The sequence below is a fragment of the Armigeres subalbatus genome, chromosome 1 (assembly GCF_024139115.2).
Source record: "Armigeres subalbatus isolate Guangzhou_Male chromosome 1, GZ_Asu_2, whole genome shotgun sequence".
Classification (NCBI taxonomy): domain Eukaryota; kingdom Metazoa; phylum Arthropoda; class Insecta; order Diptera; family Culicidae; genus Armigeres; species Armigeres subalbatus.
In genome coordinates, this window is record NC_085139.1 from 176,104,086 (window position 1) to 176,126,054 (window position 21,969).

The following is a 21,969-nucleotide window of genomic DNA, read 5'->3' on the forward strand; positions in this document are numbered from 1 at the left end:
AAAGGAGGACGACGACGACGACGACAGCAACGGAATATGTGTCCACCGTAAAGGCAGTTTGAATTATCCTGCATGGCTCCGACTACGTGTGGGACGATTTTCGTGTTGTCCTTAGCTGAACGACAGCTACAACACACGAGGCGGCAGCAGCAGCGGCCACTCACAAGTCGTTGGCACGTTGAGGGGGTGGTGTCTTTCGGTCGTGTGGAAAACCATCAGCAACACACTCAACGGTGCCAAAAGTGTGGCTGACTATGTGTGTTTTTTTATTCGCAGAATGGATGGTTTCCCAGAACTGAAAAGGAGGTGGATAGATGGGTTCGAGCACTTACAGCGGAGTATGAAGTGAGTTTTTTATGTCACTTAACGAAGAAAACGATACCCAGGAGGTGAATAATTTTAGGTGAACGGTCGAATTACAACAGGACTTTTTTTCGGCGTGGACATCGATGTTCAATAAAAGAAGCTGTAATCATTAGGTTTAGTGTGATTTGGGGGATTATACTTAGGCAATTTGGCTTATTGAGTTACGCTAATTTATAGCATACAAAATAAATTTCATTTGTCTGCGAGTAACTTTTGTCCAGTTGGTACGGTTTAACTTTAGCAGTTTTCTCTGGCAGACGGAGCTATAGTTGGCACATGTACATATTGGATACTGTCCTTCCTAAGCTGCAGACAGCATCTGCTGCTGATCCCAGGGGTATCTTTCAATAAATCGAATTTGTACCCATCAGACGAGTGTCATTTACATATGTAGAGAAAATGATGTAGGAGGAGCACTATTTTGAATATGGTTTATTCTGAGCCTGGATATAGGGGAAATGTTGCTTAAAAAGTTGTGAACTTGGGAAGTTTGTCTTAGTTTGTTGCTAACTTAGGCAGCACTGATGTAATACTAATCAACATTTTACCATTCTTATTTGAATAGAAAGGCATTGAAAAGTCTTCATAATCATTGCTTAGGCTTTACCTTAAATCCTTATTGACTTTAATTCAGAAAAAAAATGATATATCAGAATAAAGCTCATGAATTTATGTAAATGGCTAAGAAAACAGTTAAATAATAAAACCATTAGTTAATTTGTGAATTCGTAAGCTCAATTTGAATATTGTTAGGAGTTTCCAACTCCGAAAATTTTCAGTATTACTTGATACAATTTTAAATCTTTTAGATAGGCATGCCAATTAAAAGTTGATGGTTCGATACTCGTTTCGGTCTAGGATATATTAAATAAAGAAGGATTCATACCCGTACAAGAATAGATTATCTGAAGAAACACGCCAGTTCTATCATAAGCTCAACGCCTCCCGCAAAGGCTTCGTGCTGCGAGCCGAGATGTGCAGGGATAAGGACGGAAAATCTTGACGGACGAATGTGTGGTGGTCGAAAGGTGGTAGCAGCACTACGAGGAACACTTAAATGGCGCTGAAAGTCAAGGCAGTGAAAGTCAAGGCAGAGGGGGGAGATGAGTACGTCAGTTCAGCAGATAATGGAAGGCAACCAGCTCCCACCTTGAGGGTAGTTGAGGATGCTATCCAATAGCTAAAGACCAATAAAGCAGCTGGTTGAGCTCATCAAGCTGGCCACTTGCCTGCACAAACTGGCCGTAGTGCTGGCCGGGATACGAGCAACCTTAGGGAATATCGGGTAATCAACCCCGGTGGGAGCTATGGTCGTATGTTGACAGGGAAGAGGGGGTTTGCTCCTCTCCGGAGGTGCAAATCTTACTGAGCGTCTGTTCTCCATATCAGGATCGGCTCACAACAGTGTCTGTTCCCTATGTTAGGGGCGGCTGATCATCGTCCGAGTGCCAGCGAGGGACTCTAAGTGAAACTGTGCACCATGGTCCACCGGGAATAAGGAGGAATGGTCCTCCGGAATTTTAGGGGGTTTGGAGTCAGGCCCTGCAAGCCAGCCTTTAAAAAAACATAAGCATCGAACAATCAACAAGAGAGTACGGACCGGAACCTTCAGCGAAGACCAGCTTTCATAGTGATGGGCGATATGCAAAGGCGCGTGATCGGGTGATGGCCGATCAATGAAAGAATGTGCAGGTTGAGGATCAACGGCCGGTTCTTCAACTTCAACATAATCAACGTTCATAGCCCACACTCCAGAAGCACTGATATTGATAAGGACGCATTCTACGCGCAGCTGGAACGTGAGTACGACAGCTGCCCAGGCCACGACGTCAAAATCATCATAGGAGATTTGAACGCTCAGGTTAGCCAAGAGGAGGAGTTTAGACCGACTATTGGGAAGTTCAGTGCTCACCGGCTGACGAACGAAAACGGCCTACGACTAATTGATTTCGCCGCCTCCAAGAATATGGCCATTCGTAGCACCTACTTCCAACACAGCCTTCCGTATCGGTACACCTGGAGATCACCACTGCAGACAGAATCACAAATCGACCACGTTCTGAGTGATGGATGGCACTTCTCCGACATTATCGACGTCAGGACATATCGTGGCGCTAACATCGACTCTGACCACTATCTGGTGATGGTTAAACTGCGCCCAAAACGATCCGTCATCAACAATGTTCGGTACCGACGACCGCCGCGGTACGACCTAGAGCAACTGAAGCAACCTCTTGTCGCCACTCCATACGCGCAGCATCTCGAGGCAGCGTTGCCGGAAGAGGGTGAGCTCGATGGGGCCCCTCTTGAGGACTGCTGGAATACAGTCAAATCAGCCATTAACGAAGCAACGGAGTACAACGTCTGGTATATGGGACGATGTCGACGGAACGATTGGTTCGACGAAGAGTGCAGACAGGTTCTGGAGGAGAAGGACGCAGCGCGGTTGCGCTGCAGCAAGGTACCCGGCAGAACGTGGAACGTTATAGACGGAAGCGGAGACAGCAGACCCGCCTTTTTCAGGAGAAGAAACGCCGCTTGGAAGAAGCGGAGTGCGAGGAGATGGAACAGCTGTGCCGTTCTCAAGAAACACGCAAGTTCTATCAGAAGCTCAACGCATCCCGCAAAGGCTTCATGCCGCTAGCCGAAATGTGCCGGGGCAAGGATGGGAGCATCTTGACGGACGAACGTGTGGTGATCGAAAGGTGGAAGCAGCACTACGAGGAACATTTGAATGGCGCTGAGAGTACAGGCAGTGAGAGTCGAGGCAGCGGAGGAGATGACTACGTCAGTTCAGCGGACGATGGAAGCCAACCAGCCCCCACCTTGAGGGAAGTTAAGGATGCCATCCAACAGCTAAAGACCAATAAAGCAGCTGGTAAGGATAATTTCGCAGCTCAGCTCATCAAGATCGGCCCGGAAAAGCTGGCCACTTGCCTGCACTAACTGATAGTCAGAATCTGGGAAACTGAACAGCTACCGGAGGAGTGGAGCACTTTCTACAAGAAAGGCGACAAGCTGGAGTGTAATAACTTTCGAGCGATCACCATCCTTAATGCCGCCTACAAAGTGATATCCCAGATCATCTTCCGTCGTCTGTCACCACTAATGAATGAGTTCGTGGGGAGTTATCAACCCGGCTTCGTTGACGGACCAGATCTTTACTGTACGGCAAATCCTTAAAAAATGCCGTGAATACCAGGTCCCAAGGCACCATCTGTTCGTTGATTTCAAGGCGGCATACGACAGTATAGACCGCGTAGAGCTATGGAAAATTATGGACGAGAATAGCTTCCCAGACTGATCAAAGCAACGGATGGTGTGCAATACTGTGTGAAGAATTCGGGCAAACACTCCAGTTCGTTCGAATCGCGCCGGGAATAAAACAAGGTGATGGACTTTCGTGCCAGTTGTTCAAAATTGCGCAAGAAGGTGTCATGCGGAGAGCCAGGTGTAACACCCACGGTACGATTTTCAACAGATCCAGTCAATTCATTTGTTTCGCGGATAACATGGACATTGTCGGCCGAACATTTGCAAAGGTGGCAGAACTGTACACCCGCCTGAAACGTGAAGCAACAAAAGTTGGACTGGTGGTGAATGCGTCAAAGACAAAGTACATGTTTGTGGGCGGAACCGAGCGCGACAGGGCCCGCCTGGGAAGCAGTGTTAGGATAGACGGGGATACCTTCGAGGTGGTCTAGGATTTTGTTTACCTCGGATCCTTGCTAACGGCTGATAGCAATGTTAGTCGTGAAATACGAAGGCGCATCATCTGTGGAAGTCGGGCCTACTACGGACTCTAGAAGAAATTGCGCTCAAAAAAGATTCGCCACCGCACCAAATGTGTCATGTACAAGACGCTTAAGACCAGTTGTCCTCTACGGACATGAAACATGGACAATGCTCGAGGAGGACTTGCAAGCACTCAGAGTATTCGAGAGACGGGTGCTTAGGACCATCTTTGGCGGTGTACAAGAAGACGGTGTGTGGCGGCGAAGAATGAACCACGAGCTCGCCCAGCGCTACGGCAAACCCAGTATCCAGAAGGTAGCTAAAGCCGGAAGGGTACGATGGGCAGGACATGTTGCAAGAATGCCGGACAGCAACCCTGCAAAGATGGTGTTCGCTTCCGATCCGGCAGGTACGAGACGACGTGGAGCACAGCGAGCGAGATGGGCTGACCAGGTGCAGAACAACTTGGCGAGCGTGGGGCGTATTCGAGGATGGAGAGATGCGGCCTCGAACCGTGTATTGTGGCGTCAAATTGTTGATTCAGTGTTATCTGTTTAGATGTAGACTAAATAAATGAAATGAACTAAAACAATTTAGATATATTAGACAAATAAAACAAAGGAGACAAATAAACGAAATATATATTTCCTGATATTCTTCCAGCTATAGTCTCAAGTATACTTCCGGATATTCCACCAGGAATTCATCCGGTTATTCCTCCACAAAGTCCACTGGATATTCGTCCAAGAATTCTTTCAGATATTTCATTTCATTTAATTATACCTCATCTGAAAATTATCTTAATGAGGATGAAGGAAAAGCTCTTTTGATGAGAAAAATCCCCATCAAAAAGCTTGAGCTTGAGCTTGAGCTTGATTGACTGCTCGTAGTTGCTACTCCATTATGACCAGATCAGCTATTCTTGCACAGGGAACCAACAGATGTTTGCTTGGGACTAGCACACATCTTCAATGTACAAGTACTGGTGATCTCATTTGTTAGGTCATACTGGCGCCTGCCACGTCAGAATGCAAGTCAATGTAGGGAAGGGGAGGAAATGATGATGCAATCACTCGCCCACTGCAAGCCGAATATACCTCTGCACTTGCCACGAGTTCATGCGGAATTTGTTGGAATTTCTGGGTTAGGTTGGAGAGGCAGAGGTCCGTCTTGGTTAACGAGCTGCCGAAGTGATAGATAGGAGAAGGTAACTGATGGAATTTCTAATTTGATGTAGGAAACGAGCTCTATAAGTTCATTTCCAATTCTAGCAGATTACTGTTAGAATACTCAAGTTGAAGGTATATGAATAGTAATGGAAACGGTATGGAAGTCCATTTCCAGTTCTAGCGATTGCTAGAACATGAGAAATAAAGAGAAAGATACAAAGTAGGAGAATGGAACGGACCTGGGATTGAGCCCACGACCTCCTGCGTATGAGGCAGAAGCGGTAGCCATATGACTACCAAGCCCGCTATGATGAGAAAAATCCCCATCAAAAAGGTATAAAAACCCCATCTCTTTTTTTAAATACAGTTTTACATAAATTGAGTTATCATAGTAAATAAAACATAATATACTAATACAATATTTTCTCTTATGATCAAATAATCAACTGATAAAAATAGCAGCACGTATGAAAGGATGAATGATGACGTCACTTGATCCATTATTTTACTTTCTATGTTGTCTAAAATAAGCTCTGGTTGAAGATGAAGCTGTTTGAGCCGGTTCTTGAAGATAGTTGCAGAGATTCTGTAGTCGAAAAGCGAGTAAACCTTGTTGAATTCTCGGCAAATAGAAGTGATAGGTTCATTTAGTCCGTAGTGAGTTCTTCAGATATTCCTCCAAGAATTCGTCCAAGAATTCCTTCGTATATTCCTCCAGATATCAATCCAGGAATTCCTCCAGAAACTCTTCCGGATATTCCTCCAAGAATTCCTTCGAATATTTCTCCTCAACCTTTTGTCTGTGCTCTGGGGTCAATATGACCCCAGGCCACTTTGAGTGGCTGCATTTTTTTTTTAGTTTTCAACCGATTCTCCTAATTTTTGGTAGTTTGGTAAAACTCGCCGAGATCTGTCTCCTAGCCGCAAAAAATCGCTTGAAAAATCTTGAAAATATGCGCTACAGTGTACTTTTTTCAAAAAACTTACGTTGTCTGTGCTCTGGGGTCAAGTTGACCCCAAATTGAAACTGCTATAACTTTTTTAATGTTTGGCCAATTTTGGATTTTTGGGGCTGTTTCGAAAGATTATTCAATCATTTATTGGCTATCGGTGGGCGGGTATATCGCGGGGAGGGGTTTTCGTGAAAAAAGGGTACAAAACAGTGATTTTTCATGCTTTATTTTACTTATATCTGAAAATCCTACCCATTTTGAATGGCACCTTTTCAAAAGGGTTTTTTAAAATCTTTATTCAAGTTATTTTTTAATTTTTCAAAAAGGTTATGCAGGAAGGCGTGGGCTTTGACATGAGGTATTGATTAGTTTAGAGCTCGGTCGCTAGATGGTGGTATACTTGAATAGACTACTAAAGTAATTCCGATATATAGAATTTTCCTCATATAATATTCTTATCGCACAAATTCCAAATTTATAAGTCTTTAACAGAGTTCGTCTGGTGGGAATGGACTGTCATGTGACGAAATAAATAATTAGGAAATTTACAAATAGGCGGCGCTAGTGTACTTGCAATATTCTTCCATGTTTAAAATATTGCTTTAGCTTGAGATTCCTCTACCTACACCCAAGTTGTATTCGGGAACATTGTTCAGGATGTACAGGACTACAATGCGCTGCTCAATATAATGAGCACTTCTTCCAAGATGCGGCGCTAGTGAGCTGTTATATTTGAGTATATTGTTCCATATGAGATGTATTTTGGTTTGAAGCATTTTTGGCAAATATGAATGCGTAACCAAAGATCAGCCAATTTGCCACCTATTTGTAAAATTCCCAGTTATTACTTCCGTCACAAGACAGTCCATTCCCACTAGACGACCTTTGATCCAGACGCCATTTTAATTTTTTTTTAAATTTTTGCGAATATGTACACTGAGGAGAATTCTATATATCGAAATATTTTGAGTAGTCTAAAATAATGAATCAAATATACCACCACCTGGCGGCCAAGTTCTAAACTTATCAACGCCTTATGCCAAAACACACGCCTTCCTGCATACTTACTTGATACTTGATGGACTACAGCTCTTCGATGAACCTACGCCGAATGGAGTATCCTTCTCCACTGGACTCGATCCTGGGCCAATCGCTTCCAGTCGCCCTGAACATTGAGCGCCCTCAGGTCCTCTTCAACTGCAAAAAGCCATCGTGTACGCGGCCTTCCACGAAGCCTGCGGCCTCTTCCGGGTTCTCTACTAAATATTATCTTCGCTTGCCGTTCTTCCGGCATACGAACAACGTGACCAGCTCACCGTAGTCTGCCGTGTTGTATAAGCTTAATAATATCCAGCCCTTTATGTACCAGGTACAATTCGTGATTCATGCGACGCCGCCAGATACCGTTCTCCTGTTTACCGCCGAGTATTGTCCGCAGCACCTTACGCTCAAACAATCCGAGAGCTCTCCGATCAGCCTCCTTTAACGTCCATGTCTCATGGCCGTATAAAGCCACCGGAAGAATCAGAGTAGTATACAGCGCGAGTTTTGTTTTCGTTTGCAGACTACGCCTTCCTGCATAACCTTTTTAAAAAGGTGCAGTTCAAAATGGGTAGGATTTTCGAATATAAGTAAAATAATCATAAGAAATCACTGTTTTTGTACCCTTGTTCACTAAAACCCCTTCCCGTGATGTACCCGCCCACCAATAGTCAATCTTTATTGATTAAATTATCTTTCGAAATAGCACCAAAAATCCAAAGTTGACCAAACAATGAAAAAGTTATAGCGATCTAAATTTGGGGTCAATTTGACCCCAGAGCACAGACAACGTAAGTTTTTTTTAGCACAGACAGGTTAATATTCTTTCGGATATTCCTCCAGGAATTCCTACGAATATTTATCCAAATATTCCTTCAGATATTCCTCCAGGAATTCGTCCGAATATACTTCCAAGAATTCTTCCGGATATTTCTTCAGAAGAGCGTCCGGATGTTCCTCCAGGAATTCGCCAGAATATTCGTCCAAGAACTCCTTCGGATTTTTTCAGGAACTCTGCTGGATATTTTTGTAAAAATTCGTCTAGACATTCCTCCAGGAATTCCTCCGAATATTCTCCCACGAATTCCATCGGATATACCTCCCGAAACTCCTGTTTTATTTGCCTTATTTATCTTATTTGTCTTATTTTTCTTATTTGTCTTATTTGTCTTATTTGTCGTATTTGTCTTATATGTCTTATATGTCTTATTTGTTTATTTGTTTATTTGTTAAAATTTTTCATCTGACCCAAAATCTTAATGAATGATATAATATTAAATTACAATTACTACAATACTAAATTCAAGGATGTTAACGATCATTCAGTAATTTGCGTTCGATCATTTAGTAGTTTGTCAATAAAACATTTCAGAAGCTGAATTTTAAAATATGTTGTATGGTGGACTTCTAGTGCGAAGGTTTTTCTACAACTCTGCCTAATGGTTCGTTGTTTGAATTCCACCGATCAACGGTGTTATAGCTATAGTTTCAGTAACTTAGACTAAATGATAACAAAGTTCCAATCATTTAGTTTGAGTTACTGCAACTAGCGCTCTAACTCCGTTGTTAGTTGAATTCTAATAACTAACTATTAGACAAAGTTGTAGAAAAACCTTCGCACTAGAAGTCCACCATACAACATATTTTAAAATTCAGCTTCTGGAATGTGTTATTGACAAACTACTAAATGATCGAACGCAAATTACTGAATGATCGTTAACATCCTTGACTAAATTAACACTGAATTGTACAGCATTGTACATTTGCATTATTTGTCATATTTGTCTTATTTGTCTCATTTTGTCTTATTTGTCTTATTTGTCTTTTTTGTCTTTTTTGTCGATTTCGTCGTTTTTGTCTTATTCGTCTTATTTGTCTTATTTGTCATATTTGTCTTATTTGTCTTATTTGTCTTATTTGTCTTATTTGTATTATTTGTTTTATTTTTTTATTTTTTCTCATTTGTCTTGTTTGTCTTATTTGTCTTATTTGTCATATTTGTCTTATTTGTCTTATTTGTCTCATATGTTTTATTTGTCATATTTGTCATACAGTCCCATCCCGATTTTGGCAACATCCGTTTTTGTCTACCCCCGATTTTGGCAACATTTTCTTCCCGATTTTGGCAACAAACTCGAAAATATTTTTTTATTACTTTTCAAAGCCAAAACCTTATTATTAATATGTAATAGGATAAACAAAACGAAAAGTGAATGTCATTAAGGTTTTTATGCGTATTATGAACTCTGTACGAATAGTGGGCACTTTAACTGAAATAATGAACCACTCGTATCACCGCTCATTGCAAACAATGATTATTGAAACTTTTCTGTTCTTTTTATTCATGTTTTCCATGTCCCTATTCACACTACCCTAATCTAACCAGCCTACCGTAGAATGTCGTATTTTTTGTCATTTCACTGATTTTGTCGTCGATAAGCTGACTCACACCGTTGTACATAGTACAACATCTATTAAGCGAAGCCCGCTGTTTACATCACAATGCAACCGATACTGCATGAGTGATCCAGGAAGAAACAAGCCCCAGTAGGTTTAATTGCTAGTGATTGGAACATTCGATTTTCTAAGTGCGCTTTATAGCCATCAAGTCGTTTTGCTCAATATGCACCTCTTTTCTGGTATCAGCCGAAAAATTGTCATTTTATCATTTTATTCGTCTTTCTGCTGAATCCCCGTATGGACAATAAGCAACACTCTTATTTCAAAGAGTCTTATTGTTTAAAATTGACGCAAATTCGTCTAGCGATTAATACCAGAGCACGGTTGGCTTTGCCAGTTTCCTGATGTGTCAATTGCATAACGAGCCTTTTGATTCCAGCATGTTGCCAACAGTTCAACAGTAATGGTAAGAGTTTGGTAACATGTAACCGTAAGGCTTTCGAGCAGGCATTGACTAAAATCAGATCATGAAAAAAAATCGGTCTAATCTAAGCTAACTTGATGCTCTACCGCGGGTCAAGTTATGAGCTTCCTAAGATCTTTGAAATTGGACGTTCGGTGATTCACCGTTCAATGATCTTCAACGCTCACCAATGGAAGCCTATTGAGTGAAGCGAATCACTTGATAATACAATAAGCATCGTTATGGTGCGCTGATAGAAGAAGCCATTCAAGCATTCTAAAAGTGAAGATCTCTATGAGTCTGGAACTCTAGTACACTGAATGGGAGGAGTTTATACTTTCTCTCGACTATCTTATCACCTTGAAAGAAGAGCGAATAGAGGAGAACACATGATGTGGTTTGATTGTTTGATTTCATTGTACTAGAGCAAGCGGATACGAATGCAAAAATCGTAGCTTATACCATGACTTGGCTTGTTAGACGGTTTTGTTCATTGTTTATCACAGCAACGATCGCTCCTACTCGTTGTTTGCCATCCATCTGAGCGAGGCAGTTCTCTTATTGGCTATGGATGTTATCATTCCATCACGAGTGGTTGACGAAGGCGGTTGTGTGTCGTTGCGCTCCGCAAGTATTTAATTTTATTTTTTTCTCGTCGTGTAGCCACTCGTATCGCGGCGTCTTAACAATTTTTAAACATTTAAACTTGACGTGATAAATATTTTTTATTTTACATACCCGCGCGTTCTCCTCGCGTTCAACTTTACCCCGCCGTGCTTATCTTTTAAATATTTTGACCTGACCCGCGCGCATTTCGCGTTTAATTGTGCCATGAAGTGTGGAATAAGAAATTGTACGCAAAGTGACAATCACTTTTTATGGCGCTGCTATGGATCTTGCAAACGCACCTTTCATGCAGCATGCATAGGCGTCCAAAGGAATCACGAAGAAGTGCTACGCACTTTTATGCTGCCTCTCTGTAATGATTGCCAAGAAAAGTTCGCGCAAGAACTCAATCTAAATAAATTATCAATGTCTCTGAAAAACATTTCTGAGAACATTGAACACACATTAGTGGCAAATCATAAGGTGCTCACAAATTTTGAGACCTTAAACAACACACACGATGAGGCGATTGCTCACGTCGAAACAATGCTTACCAACATTGAGCGGGGCGTCATCAATGTCACCAACAACAACAGAGCATACGCTACAGAAATTAAAAACAAGCTATCAGCATTTTTGGACACACCTCCTCCGGACGACCTCATAGTAGAAAAGGCGGTTAAATCAGCTACATCAGCAGCAGTGGAGGCGATGGAAACAACAACAATTTCAATGGGCCTTATTCCACAACTAATAAATGACCTCAGAAGCGACCTGGTGCCATCGTCTCTAGTCCTCACTGAATCAAAAAAATTGGATGAATTATTGGATGAAGTGAAACATGTTTCTGCTGCTGTTTCCAACTTAAGTAACAGTGCAGAAATAAATTCACCTCCTTTACACAACACTTTGGCAGACGAGCTATATGACCTTTCGACTACTGAGCTGTCTCCACAACAACAAGAACTGCATCAACACCAACAACATCAACAACAAGAACAGCAACAACAATCTTTCCAAGACTCCAATGAACGGCAAATGGCATCAGAACATCTACAACAACAACAAAATCAACAATCCCAGCAAGACGTGACCAATAATGCAATCATGGACCTGTTTGCAGAGCGTCGTGCCAAGTTCTCTAAATTGAGCAACGAAGCTCAATCGAAAAAAGACCTTTCTTCCGCTGGTTGGCGGATGCTGGGAAATAAATGGTATTGGAGGCCAGACTGGTCGACATATGACAAGAAGCTGAATAGGCAAAAGCTCCAAGAAAAAGCCGTTGATAAGGCTAGACGACGAAGGAAACGAAAAAAACAACAATCCGTTCGTATTAGCAATAAACCACCTGCAACTTTCAAAAGATCATACTCAAGGACACATGGGTAAAGACAAGGAACTACTTGCTATTGCTAAAGTTAAATTTGCCGGTCCACCCTCTATCACCGACCATCCTATCCCTGGTCTATCGGTCCCAAAACTGATTAATTTTAGAAAGGGTGAAACTATCAACCCATATCGAGCAGAACCACCTATTCAAAAAGAACAACATCAACCAGAAAACTATCAACAGTCACAAAGCCAACAACAACAACAACAACAGCCAGCACAACTTTCTTGCAGCAGTGAAAGCCGACTTCAAATGGATATCGAGCACCCTCCTCTGCTGGACCCAATGCGACCACCTATAGTAAGACTCACAGAGCAATCTGCTGCGTCTGGTGATCGACGTTTTTTAAAAGCACGACTACGGGACCCAAAAATTATGGACATTGTGCGGATGTTCCTGTCATACCTGCACGACCAACCACCTACAGTATGCATTCGTGGAACCACCAAAACCAGCGCCACTGCAATGCTAGCATCAGAAGGACTACCAACAGACTTACAACTATTGCGTCAAATTTTCCTGGATGTACATGAGGATCTAGGAATATTCCAAAAACTTCTTCGCAGAAACAGAATTCGACTGAAGTTCTGATTTATTGTCAGAATTTCAATCGAATGAAAAGCCCAGCCAAAATGAAGGATATATTTAAAAATTTATTAAGCTCATCCTTTTCGATTATTCTGGCAACTGAAACAAGCTGGGATGAAAGCGTTAGGAGTGAAGAAATTTTTGGAAGTAACTTTAATGTATTTAGAGATGACAGGAGTTTTATAACGTCTCAGAAAAAGTCCGGTGGTGGTGTTCTAATAGCTATTTCAGCAAACTTTAATTCAGAAATCATCACAACAAATAAATTCAATGAATTTGAGCATGTCTGGGTAAAAACCCATATAGCTGGAGAAATGCATATATTCGCATCGGTATATTTCCCACCTAATCATGCTTGTAAGCACAACTATGAATCTTTTTTTTGAGTGCGCTGAACAAATACTATCAGAACATCCACCGGAGGTTAAAGTTCACATCTATGGGGACTTTAACCAACGCAATGCTGACTTTATTCTAGACTCAGAAAACGAATGTATCCTACTGCCAGTCGTTGGGGATAACGAAACTTTGCAATTAATTTTTGACAAGTCTGCAAGTTTAGGATTGAACCAAATTAATCATATAAAAAACAATCAAAATTGCTATTTGGACCTCTTGCTGACAAATATCTATGAGGATTTCTGTGTAACAGAATCTATCAATCCATTGTGGAAAAATGAAGCGTTCCACACTGCAATCGAATACTCGTTATTCATTCATGAGCAACAAAGACCCAACGATTGTGAGTATGAGGATGTCTTTGAATATAATTTAGCGAACTATGAAAATATTCGAGGTAGGTTAAGTAGTGTAAACTGGCAAATAGTTTTAAGAAATGAAGAAAATGTCGAAGCATCTGTTAACACTTTTTACAGATTATTATCTGACATAATCTCACAAGAAACTCCACTAAAACGAAAACGACGTCATAACAATAATAAAGACCCAATTTGGTTTAACCGGCAAATCAAGAATTTAAGAAATCGCAAGCAAAAAGCACATAAAATTTACAAAAGTCATAACAGTAATGAAAATTTAGTATATTACTTGGACGTATGCGATCAATTGAATTACGCTATCAGTAACGCATTGGAAAATTACAATTCAAAAACTGAGAGCGAAATAAAGTCCTGTCCTAAGAACTTCTTTAATTACGTAAAAACAAAACTGAAATCTAATAACTTTCCATCAATTATGCATCTTGACGAAAACGCGGGGGATAACTCGGAAAAGAACTGTAATCTATTTGCAGATTTTTTCCAGGAAACCTATTCTACATTTTCTGAAAATGATCGTGACCGCGACTATTTTGCATTTTTTCCAGACTTTTCAAATGATATTGGAGTGAATCAACTTCATGTCCATGACATTTTGCAGGCCCTACGTAATTTAGATGCTTCGAAAGGTCCTGGTCCTGATGGAATCCCTCCTATATTTATGAAAACCCTAGCAGTGGAGCTAACCACTCCATTATTTTGGCTATTTAATATGTCACTAGAATCAAAAAAATTCCCAAATATATGGAAAAACTTATTTTCATACCCATTTTCAAATCTGGAAAAAATCAGGCATACGCAATTATCGTGGAATAGCCATTATCTCTTGCATTCCAAAACATGTTGAGGCCATAGTAAACGAAAAATTATTCAAACAAGTAAAAAACCGAATAACAGACGCACATCATGGCTTCTTTAAAGGGCGTTCAAGTTCAACTAATCTTCTTGAATTTGTTGACTATACCCTGAAAGGAAACCATGTAGAAGCTCTTTATACTGACTTCAGTAAAGCATTTGGTCGCATAGATATACCCATGCTTCTATTCAAATTGAAAATTGGAATTGAGCCAGGACTACTCAAATGGCTTGAATCCTACTGAACTGATCGCCAATTGATTATAAAATTTAACAACAACAGATCAAAACCCATTCACGCCACTTCCGGTGTCCCCCAGGGCTCTCATTTAGGTCCTCTATTATTCATAATATATGTAAACGACATTTCCTTCATTCTTGACAAACTTAAAGTGTTAATCTATGCAGATGACATGAAGCTCTTTTGGAAATAGGAATAAAATGACCTCAACATATTCCAGAACGAAATATGCACATTCTACGAATGGTGCAATAAAAGCCTATTGCAACTGAATGTAAAAATGTAACCTTATATCATTCAGCAGAAAAGAACAGCATCAAATCTCTCAATTACATTAGGAAACCAGGTTGTAGAGAAATGCGATAGAGTTAGGGATTTAGGAATTATCTTGGACTCCAAACTAACGTTCATCGACCATTACAACACCATTATTCATAAAGCAAATAATATGATGGGTTTTATAAAACGTTTCAGCTATAACTTTCATGACCCATACACAATTAAAACATTATATATTGCTTATGTAAGGTCGATACTGGAATATTGCAGCATTGTATGGTCTCCATTTTCAATAGTACACGAAGAAAGATTAGAATCAGTACAAAAACAATTCCTATTATTTGCTCTTCGTAAATTAGGTTGGACAACATTCCCACTTCCATCATATGAGGCACGCTACTAGCTTATAAACATTCAATCTTTGAAAGAGCGTCGTGAAACTGCAATGGTTTCATTTATTAACGATATAGTTTCGCAGCGTATTGATTCAACAAACATTTTATCGAAATTAAATTTCTACACACCATCTCGACAACTGCGTCATCGACATACATTTTTAATTAATCACTGCCGTACAAATTATGCAAAATTCGGACCTCTCAATCAGATGATGGCCATCTATAATCAACACTGCGAAACTATTGACTTTACAATGTCTCGGCAGAACCTAAAAAATATTTTGTCACAATTCGAAACCTACACATCTAAATTTACATTAAATCCCAAAATTAAACACTACTTAACCAAACTATTTTTATTTTTATACACTATAATACCGTATTTATAGCATTAAGAAAATAAAGAAAAACATGTATATTGTATATGTACTAGTCTACGTCGGTTGACGAAATAAATAAATAAATAAATAAATAAAATAAATAAATAAATAAATAGATTGGAATAGATCAATGCTCACAATGTACACTCACACTTCCAATGCCTGCTCTCGAGTGTTCTGTTTGTGATGGCGAAGTATCAGAAGTGAAGTAACCATTTTTACTCCAAGTGCGCGTTGGTCCTCCACAAGCATTGTCCAGATATCGTTTCCAAGAAGGACTACCGCCACCGGTTTAATGAGGGTGTGTGTTCGGTACGGCGGTGAGTTATATTTGATCGGAGTGTTTTCTGGAGACCAATGAATGTACGCTTTCCTGCCACGTTGCGTCTTCGAATTTGTCTGCAGGTATCGTTATCGGAGGACAAGTGAGCTGAAGTACACGAATTTTTCAACCACCTTGCCATTGATACAAGCTCGTGACGAATGGCCGTTGTCTTCTCTTGAGCCTACTTCGTCTTCAACGTGTTAATGATTAGTTCGAGCTGCTTTGCTTCCCTCTTCAGTCTGATGTAGGCTTCTTCCATCTTTTCAAAATCATAATAATGAAAGTAGTTCATGGAGAACTGGAGTGCGATGACCTGCAGCGAGCACCAGTTTGTCCGTAGTTTGATTGCCGTCGAGTGTCAGAGGTGGCATGCCGCAAATGGTCTTCCAGCTTGTTACCGGCGGGTAACATTGCTTGTATTAAAAATCATGATTTCGGGAATTCAGGGAAAAAGATGTTAAGTTAACTATTGCTACAACGGTCAATTTAAAAAATGCGCGTGGGCAGTCGATGAAAGCGCCAGGCGCACCAGGTTGAGCAGCAAAATTTGGTTGCTGACAGATCGAAAACGGAATAGGAAAAGAGATCTTGGCGTTGGGCTTCAAGGCGGGAAGCGATTGGCAGTTGAAGAGTGGATGAGTAGTAGAGCTTAGATAACCAAGCTAGTAACAACGGTGAAAACGCCAATAAAACGGTGAATAGTGGCCATTGAGAACAACGTGTGCGAGGCTGTTCGAGAGCCTCCAGTTTTCAGTGTCGACCCAGAGCAGTTTATTTGAATTTCCCAGCCCCGGACTTTACGTTCCGAGTTCTTCGGTCTAAGCTAGAGGCGAAAGTGTGAGACACCGACGCCCTCGTCGTCGCCGTCATCCGATATTCGCCACCACCGTTCTCCGTCTAAACGCCATCTTTCAAGCCCAATACACGACAGCCTCTGAGCCGCCTCCCCGCCATATTCCCAGCCAACTACTCGCCATCTTGGAAGCCTACTTCACGGCGATCGTTGGTTACTTCATCATCGGAGTGAGCCCCATTTCCGATACCCGCTTATCCTTCATCGAAGCTTATCGACCCCACCAGCGTGGGCGAGCCCGCCCGCTGACGAAGGCATTCGACCTATTCAACGACGTGCATACCAACCGTTTCTTCTACCACCACCCCGAGAAGTCAATAAATCGTTTAAACGTGAGTAGCGCTTGTGTGTTAGGATCCCGAAATCCAAAAACTCTCCCTCATCGCACGCCCTGAGACCCGAAGCCAAAAGAGGTCTTTCGCACCCACCCCGGAGACCAGAGACCAGCTGTCTGGGGTTTGCTGCCGGTTTCCTTCTGAATCAGAGCTCTGTGGTTCCGGGGTCAAAGAAAAAATAGAGGTCTTATGAGCTTTCACTCGGCCATACTATCACTCGTAGTGCGAGGTGCACATAGTGCACATGGTTCAATCATTGCCGCCTGAAATATTCCTGGGTTGAGTGCTAGGAGACTGTTTAGGAGACTGGAGTGCGTTCATTTTTCCATAATGTCAGTAAAAATTGTGCACAGAACTTTACTCTTAATCACGCGAACCACAAGAAAGTTTGCCTCCATCAAAATCCATTATATAAGAATTCGAAATTTGTAGCACATTCAGTCATCTTGTATCCGTTGGATCGCTATTTGATTTATATAGTGAATTATGATAAAAAGAAGCATTTTTGGTGGACTAAAATTTATACGAGATGTCTGATTGAAGTCAGCACTTCAATGGACTACAATAGAAACGTTTTTATATCACTACAATTTTTTGCAAGGACGTGGCCGACGCTATTGCTAATTTCAAATATCATCTATCTATCTATCTATCTATCTATCTATCTATCTATCTATCTATATCTATATCTATCTTCTATATATATTTATTTATATTTATATTTATTTATATTTATATATATATAAAACTCAATGTTTGTATGTTTGTATGTATGTTTGTATGTATGTTTGTATGTATGTTTGTATGTATGTTTGTATGTATGTTCCAGCAAAACTTCAGAACCCATTGGCCGATTTCAACCAAATTTGGAACACACATACATTATCTTAAGGAGACGACGATAAGGGGGTTAGGGATGCTCTTTGGAAAAGGGGGAGGGTGTGGGGGGAGGTGTATTGTTAAGTTATTGATCAACTCAGTGTACCTTATGAACCCCTTGGCCGATTTCAACCAAATTTTGATCACACATACTTTATCTTAAGGATACGACAATAGGGGGTTAAGGATGCTCTTTGAAAAAGGGGGAGGGTGTGGGGGAGGGGTATTGCTAAGTTATTAATCAACTCATTGTACCTTCTGAACCCCTTGGCCGATTTCTACAAAATTTGGAACACACATTTTTTATCTTAAGGAGACGACGATAGGGGGTTATGGATGCTTTTTGGAAAAGGGGGGGGGGTGGTGGGAGGGGTATTGCTAAGTTATTGATCGACTTAGTGTAACTTCTGAACCCCTTGGCCGATTTCAACCAAATTTGGAACACACATTCTTTGACTTAAGGTGACAACGATAACGGTGTTAGGGATGCTCTTTGAAAAAGGGGGAGGGTGTGCGGGGCGGGGTATTGCTTAGTTATCGATCTACTTAGTGTAACTTCTGAACCCCTTGGCCGATTTCAACCAAATTTGGAACACACATTCTTTATCTTAAGGAGACGACGATAGGGTGCTTTTTGGAAAAGATGGAAGGTATGGAGGGAGGGGTATGATTAAGGTATCGATCAAATCAGTGTAATTTCTGAACCCCTTGGCCAAATTTGGAACACACATTCTTCATGTTAAGGAGACGACGATAGTGTGGTTGGAGGGGCTCTTTGGAAAAGAGGGATAGCATGGGAGGAGGGGTATTGCACAGCAATCGATCAACTCAATGTAAGTCGTGAACCCCACGATCGATTTGAACCAAATTTGTATGAAATATTTTCTGTCCTAAGGAAACGATTTAAGTGGATGTGGGTAGATCATTTTAAAAGAGGGAGGGTGTGAGAGAGGGGTATTGTTTAGTTATCGATCAATTCAGCATAACTTCTGAACCCATTCACCAATGTCCACCAAATTTGAAACTCATATTCTCTGTCCAAGGAAGATTATATCAGAATGGGTAGGAGTATCATAGCTGATTGAGAGAGAGGGTATATTTATTAAACGAACAGTTGAGTATACCTTTTTATCGCAAGGGTCAATTCAAACAAAATTTGTGAACATGTATTCTCTACCCAAAGGAAACTATTAAAGAGAGGCGGAAGGAATGCGGGAGGTTATTAGGGTTGGTATTGTTCAGAAAACGACTTAATTTAAAATCCCTATTATTTAGTTCATCCGAGGTCCGAAATTCCTCAAAAATCGCAAATCCTCGACAAAAACATTTTCTCGGTAATAACATTTTCCCAAAAAATGACTTTAACGAAAATGATATTTCTCGAAAATGACACTTCCCGATACACATATCCCAGAATATGACATTTCCCCGAATGAGGCAGGCCATTCACATAACACTATTTGGCCTAAGGTCATTATGATGGGCATTTGAAATTATTATGAACAGCATCAGAAAAATCTTTCATAGAAAGCATGCATTTGCTGGGTATAAAGCAATGATAATTGTTACCCTTCATCGGAATCATTGCCCAGTGAAACGCAATTATTAATGTGTTTTTTCTGGATCGTGGGTGTGATTGTTTCCTGAAAAGTAGTAATTTGCCCGGAATAAGGCAATGGTGGGTGTGATCCCTTCTTTAAAAATATGCGTTTGCCTGGAATAATGCATCGGTAGAGGTTTTTCCTACTTTAGAAATAGACGTTTTCCCGGCATATGGCTATTCAAACCCACAATCCCTTCTTCAAAATCAGTCAATGTTTCCAAAAGACTTTTTTTAATCAAATGATGAAGTATCGATAAGTAAACACAATTACCCTTTTGACCAATTAGTTTTACCATTTTCCGATTGTGAAAAAAAAACTGCGAACCAAACTGGCAATTCCGAGCAAGGCCGGGTACATAAAGCTAGTTTATCATAAAATTTGTATTATGAAATTGGCTAATTAGTTGCATTGTCGTTTGATAACCATTCTTGAGTTTGTTTCAATTTTGTTTGAACAGATTGTAGTCCGAGATATAAATAATATCGCAAAAATATCAATTATGATGTACGTGCATCACTTAACCACACTCCACATACTTTGTAGTACATATGCTAAGTATTTAGCTTTAATCATGCAAACAAAAAAAAGTGAAATTTTGTATGATTTTTTTTCCGTTTTTATAACATCCCATTTTGGCAACATAAAAATCTGGTCGTGTTGCCAAAATCGGGAAGGGACTGTTTTTGTCTTATTTGTCTTATTTGTCTTTTTCTGTGTTATTAGTCTTATTTGTCTTTTTTGCCTTATTTGTCTTATTTGTCTTATTTGTTATATTTGTCTTATTTGTCTTATTTGTCCTATTTGTCTTAAGTTCCAACTAGGGTGGTCGGTATTAGCCATTTTTTGAATAATACCGGTATTCAGTATTTGGTGGAGTCAATACCGGTAATACCGGTAGAATACCGGTTTTTGGGAAAATTTTAGGTATCAAAAGAAAAACTTTTGATTTGAGCTTTTGGATGAAAAACAATATTTGGCAAACTTCAAATTTCAAAATCATTGTTTGAGCTGGAAAAAATGAAAGTTAAGTAGGCATATAGGAATTTAGTTGGAAATGTTGCCAACTATTGAGTATGCCGTCTCTGGTTCAACCTAGTTGGACGAATGGTTTCAAGACCGCCGAAAATCAGTGTCAAGTACTTGCCCTTAATCCATTCAGATTCATAGTATGAGAATTCCAAGTGTTTGCTCTGCTACAGTCTCTTTACAAGTTGTTCTTTAACCGATAAACCAGAAAAATAATCCATAGAGGCATCTTCTTCGTAACGATCGTCAGGTAAGGTCGTTGTCTCAGTTTCAATGATCGCATCGGGAATCACGCCCGCTTGCTTAATAAAAGTGCTTAATAAAGTATGTCTTGAAGAAAATGTGAGAATCGTTTCTGATCAATTACTTTGCGGCAGAATTATTAAAAAAAAGCAAAAAGATCGGCGCATTCTGGCCGTCTCTCTTGGGCTGGGTTTTTTCCTCAAAATAAGTTTCTGTCGATTGATTTGACAATTGTTCCTACATAGATTAGAGCGCCACGTCAGCTTCATATAGAGCGCAGAACTCACGGCAGAGTAGTTCCACACCAGCTTGAATAGGTTAGAGGGCTTGAATTATGTCACCGACAATCAATCATCACTGAAGTTGCATTTGGATTAAAGCTTCTACTCATAGATTCGTTTGAGCATACATAACATGCTATTCCAGAGTGCCTTGGTACCAGCCACTAATTCAGAACAAACATATTTTTGCAGCAAATTTCATATATTGCAAATATTTATACATTTCAATTTCATACATTGCGGGAAAATTCTAATGGCTAAGAGATTGAAGCAACACGTATGTTATTGACGATGATGATCGATTTTTGTGCAAAGCTACTCATACGCGCATTCAATTGTTGTATTTTTTGCACGATGAGTCTTTACCTTAATATTTGTCCCATACAGAATCCTCCCGCTGATCCGACAAATGTATGGCCGGACTATCGAGGTTTCTCTCGTTAATCCGACTGTCAAATCCATACAAATGAATCAAAACAAAATCACAGCACAAATTTGAAAACTGACAGCATAATGTGTTCAAATGGGTGTTGATACTTTTTAATCCGGAAACTTCCGAATTAGCGAGATCCGGACTAACGAGTCGTCGGATTAGCGAGGTCCGGATAAGCGGGGGGATACTGTATGTGCTGGATTTCCTATTTATATGGGAAAGATATGTGATTACAGGCAGTTCATCTGATATATGTTGGTGAAAACTATTCGAGATTTTTTTTACTGACAGCAACATTTGAAATACCGAAAATACCGGTATTTTTCGTCTCTAATACCGGTATTTTCGGT

General features: G+C 40.4%; 1 protein-coding gene across 1 annotated transcript in view; it reads left to right on the top strand.

The window, feature by feature from the left end:
• The window catches only part of LOC134206766 (uncharacterized), a 43,917-nt gene that overhangs the window by 13,761 nt on the left and 8,187 nt on the right, over nucleotides 1-21,969 (top strand). Inside the window, exons 3-4 of the mRNA XM_062682492.1 lie at nucleotides 11,731-11,922; nucleotides 12,260-12,423. Coding sequence (XP_062538476.1) covers nucleotides 11,731-11,922; nucleotides 12,260-12,423 — 356 coding nt within the window. The remainder of the gene's footprint in view (nucleotides 1-11,730; nucleotides 11,923-12,259; nucleotides 12,424-21,969) is intronic.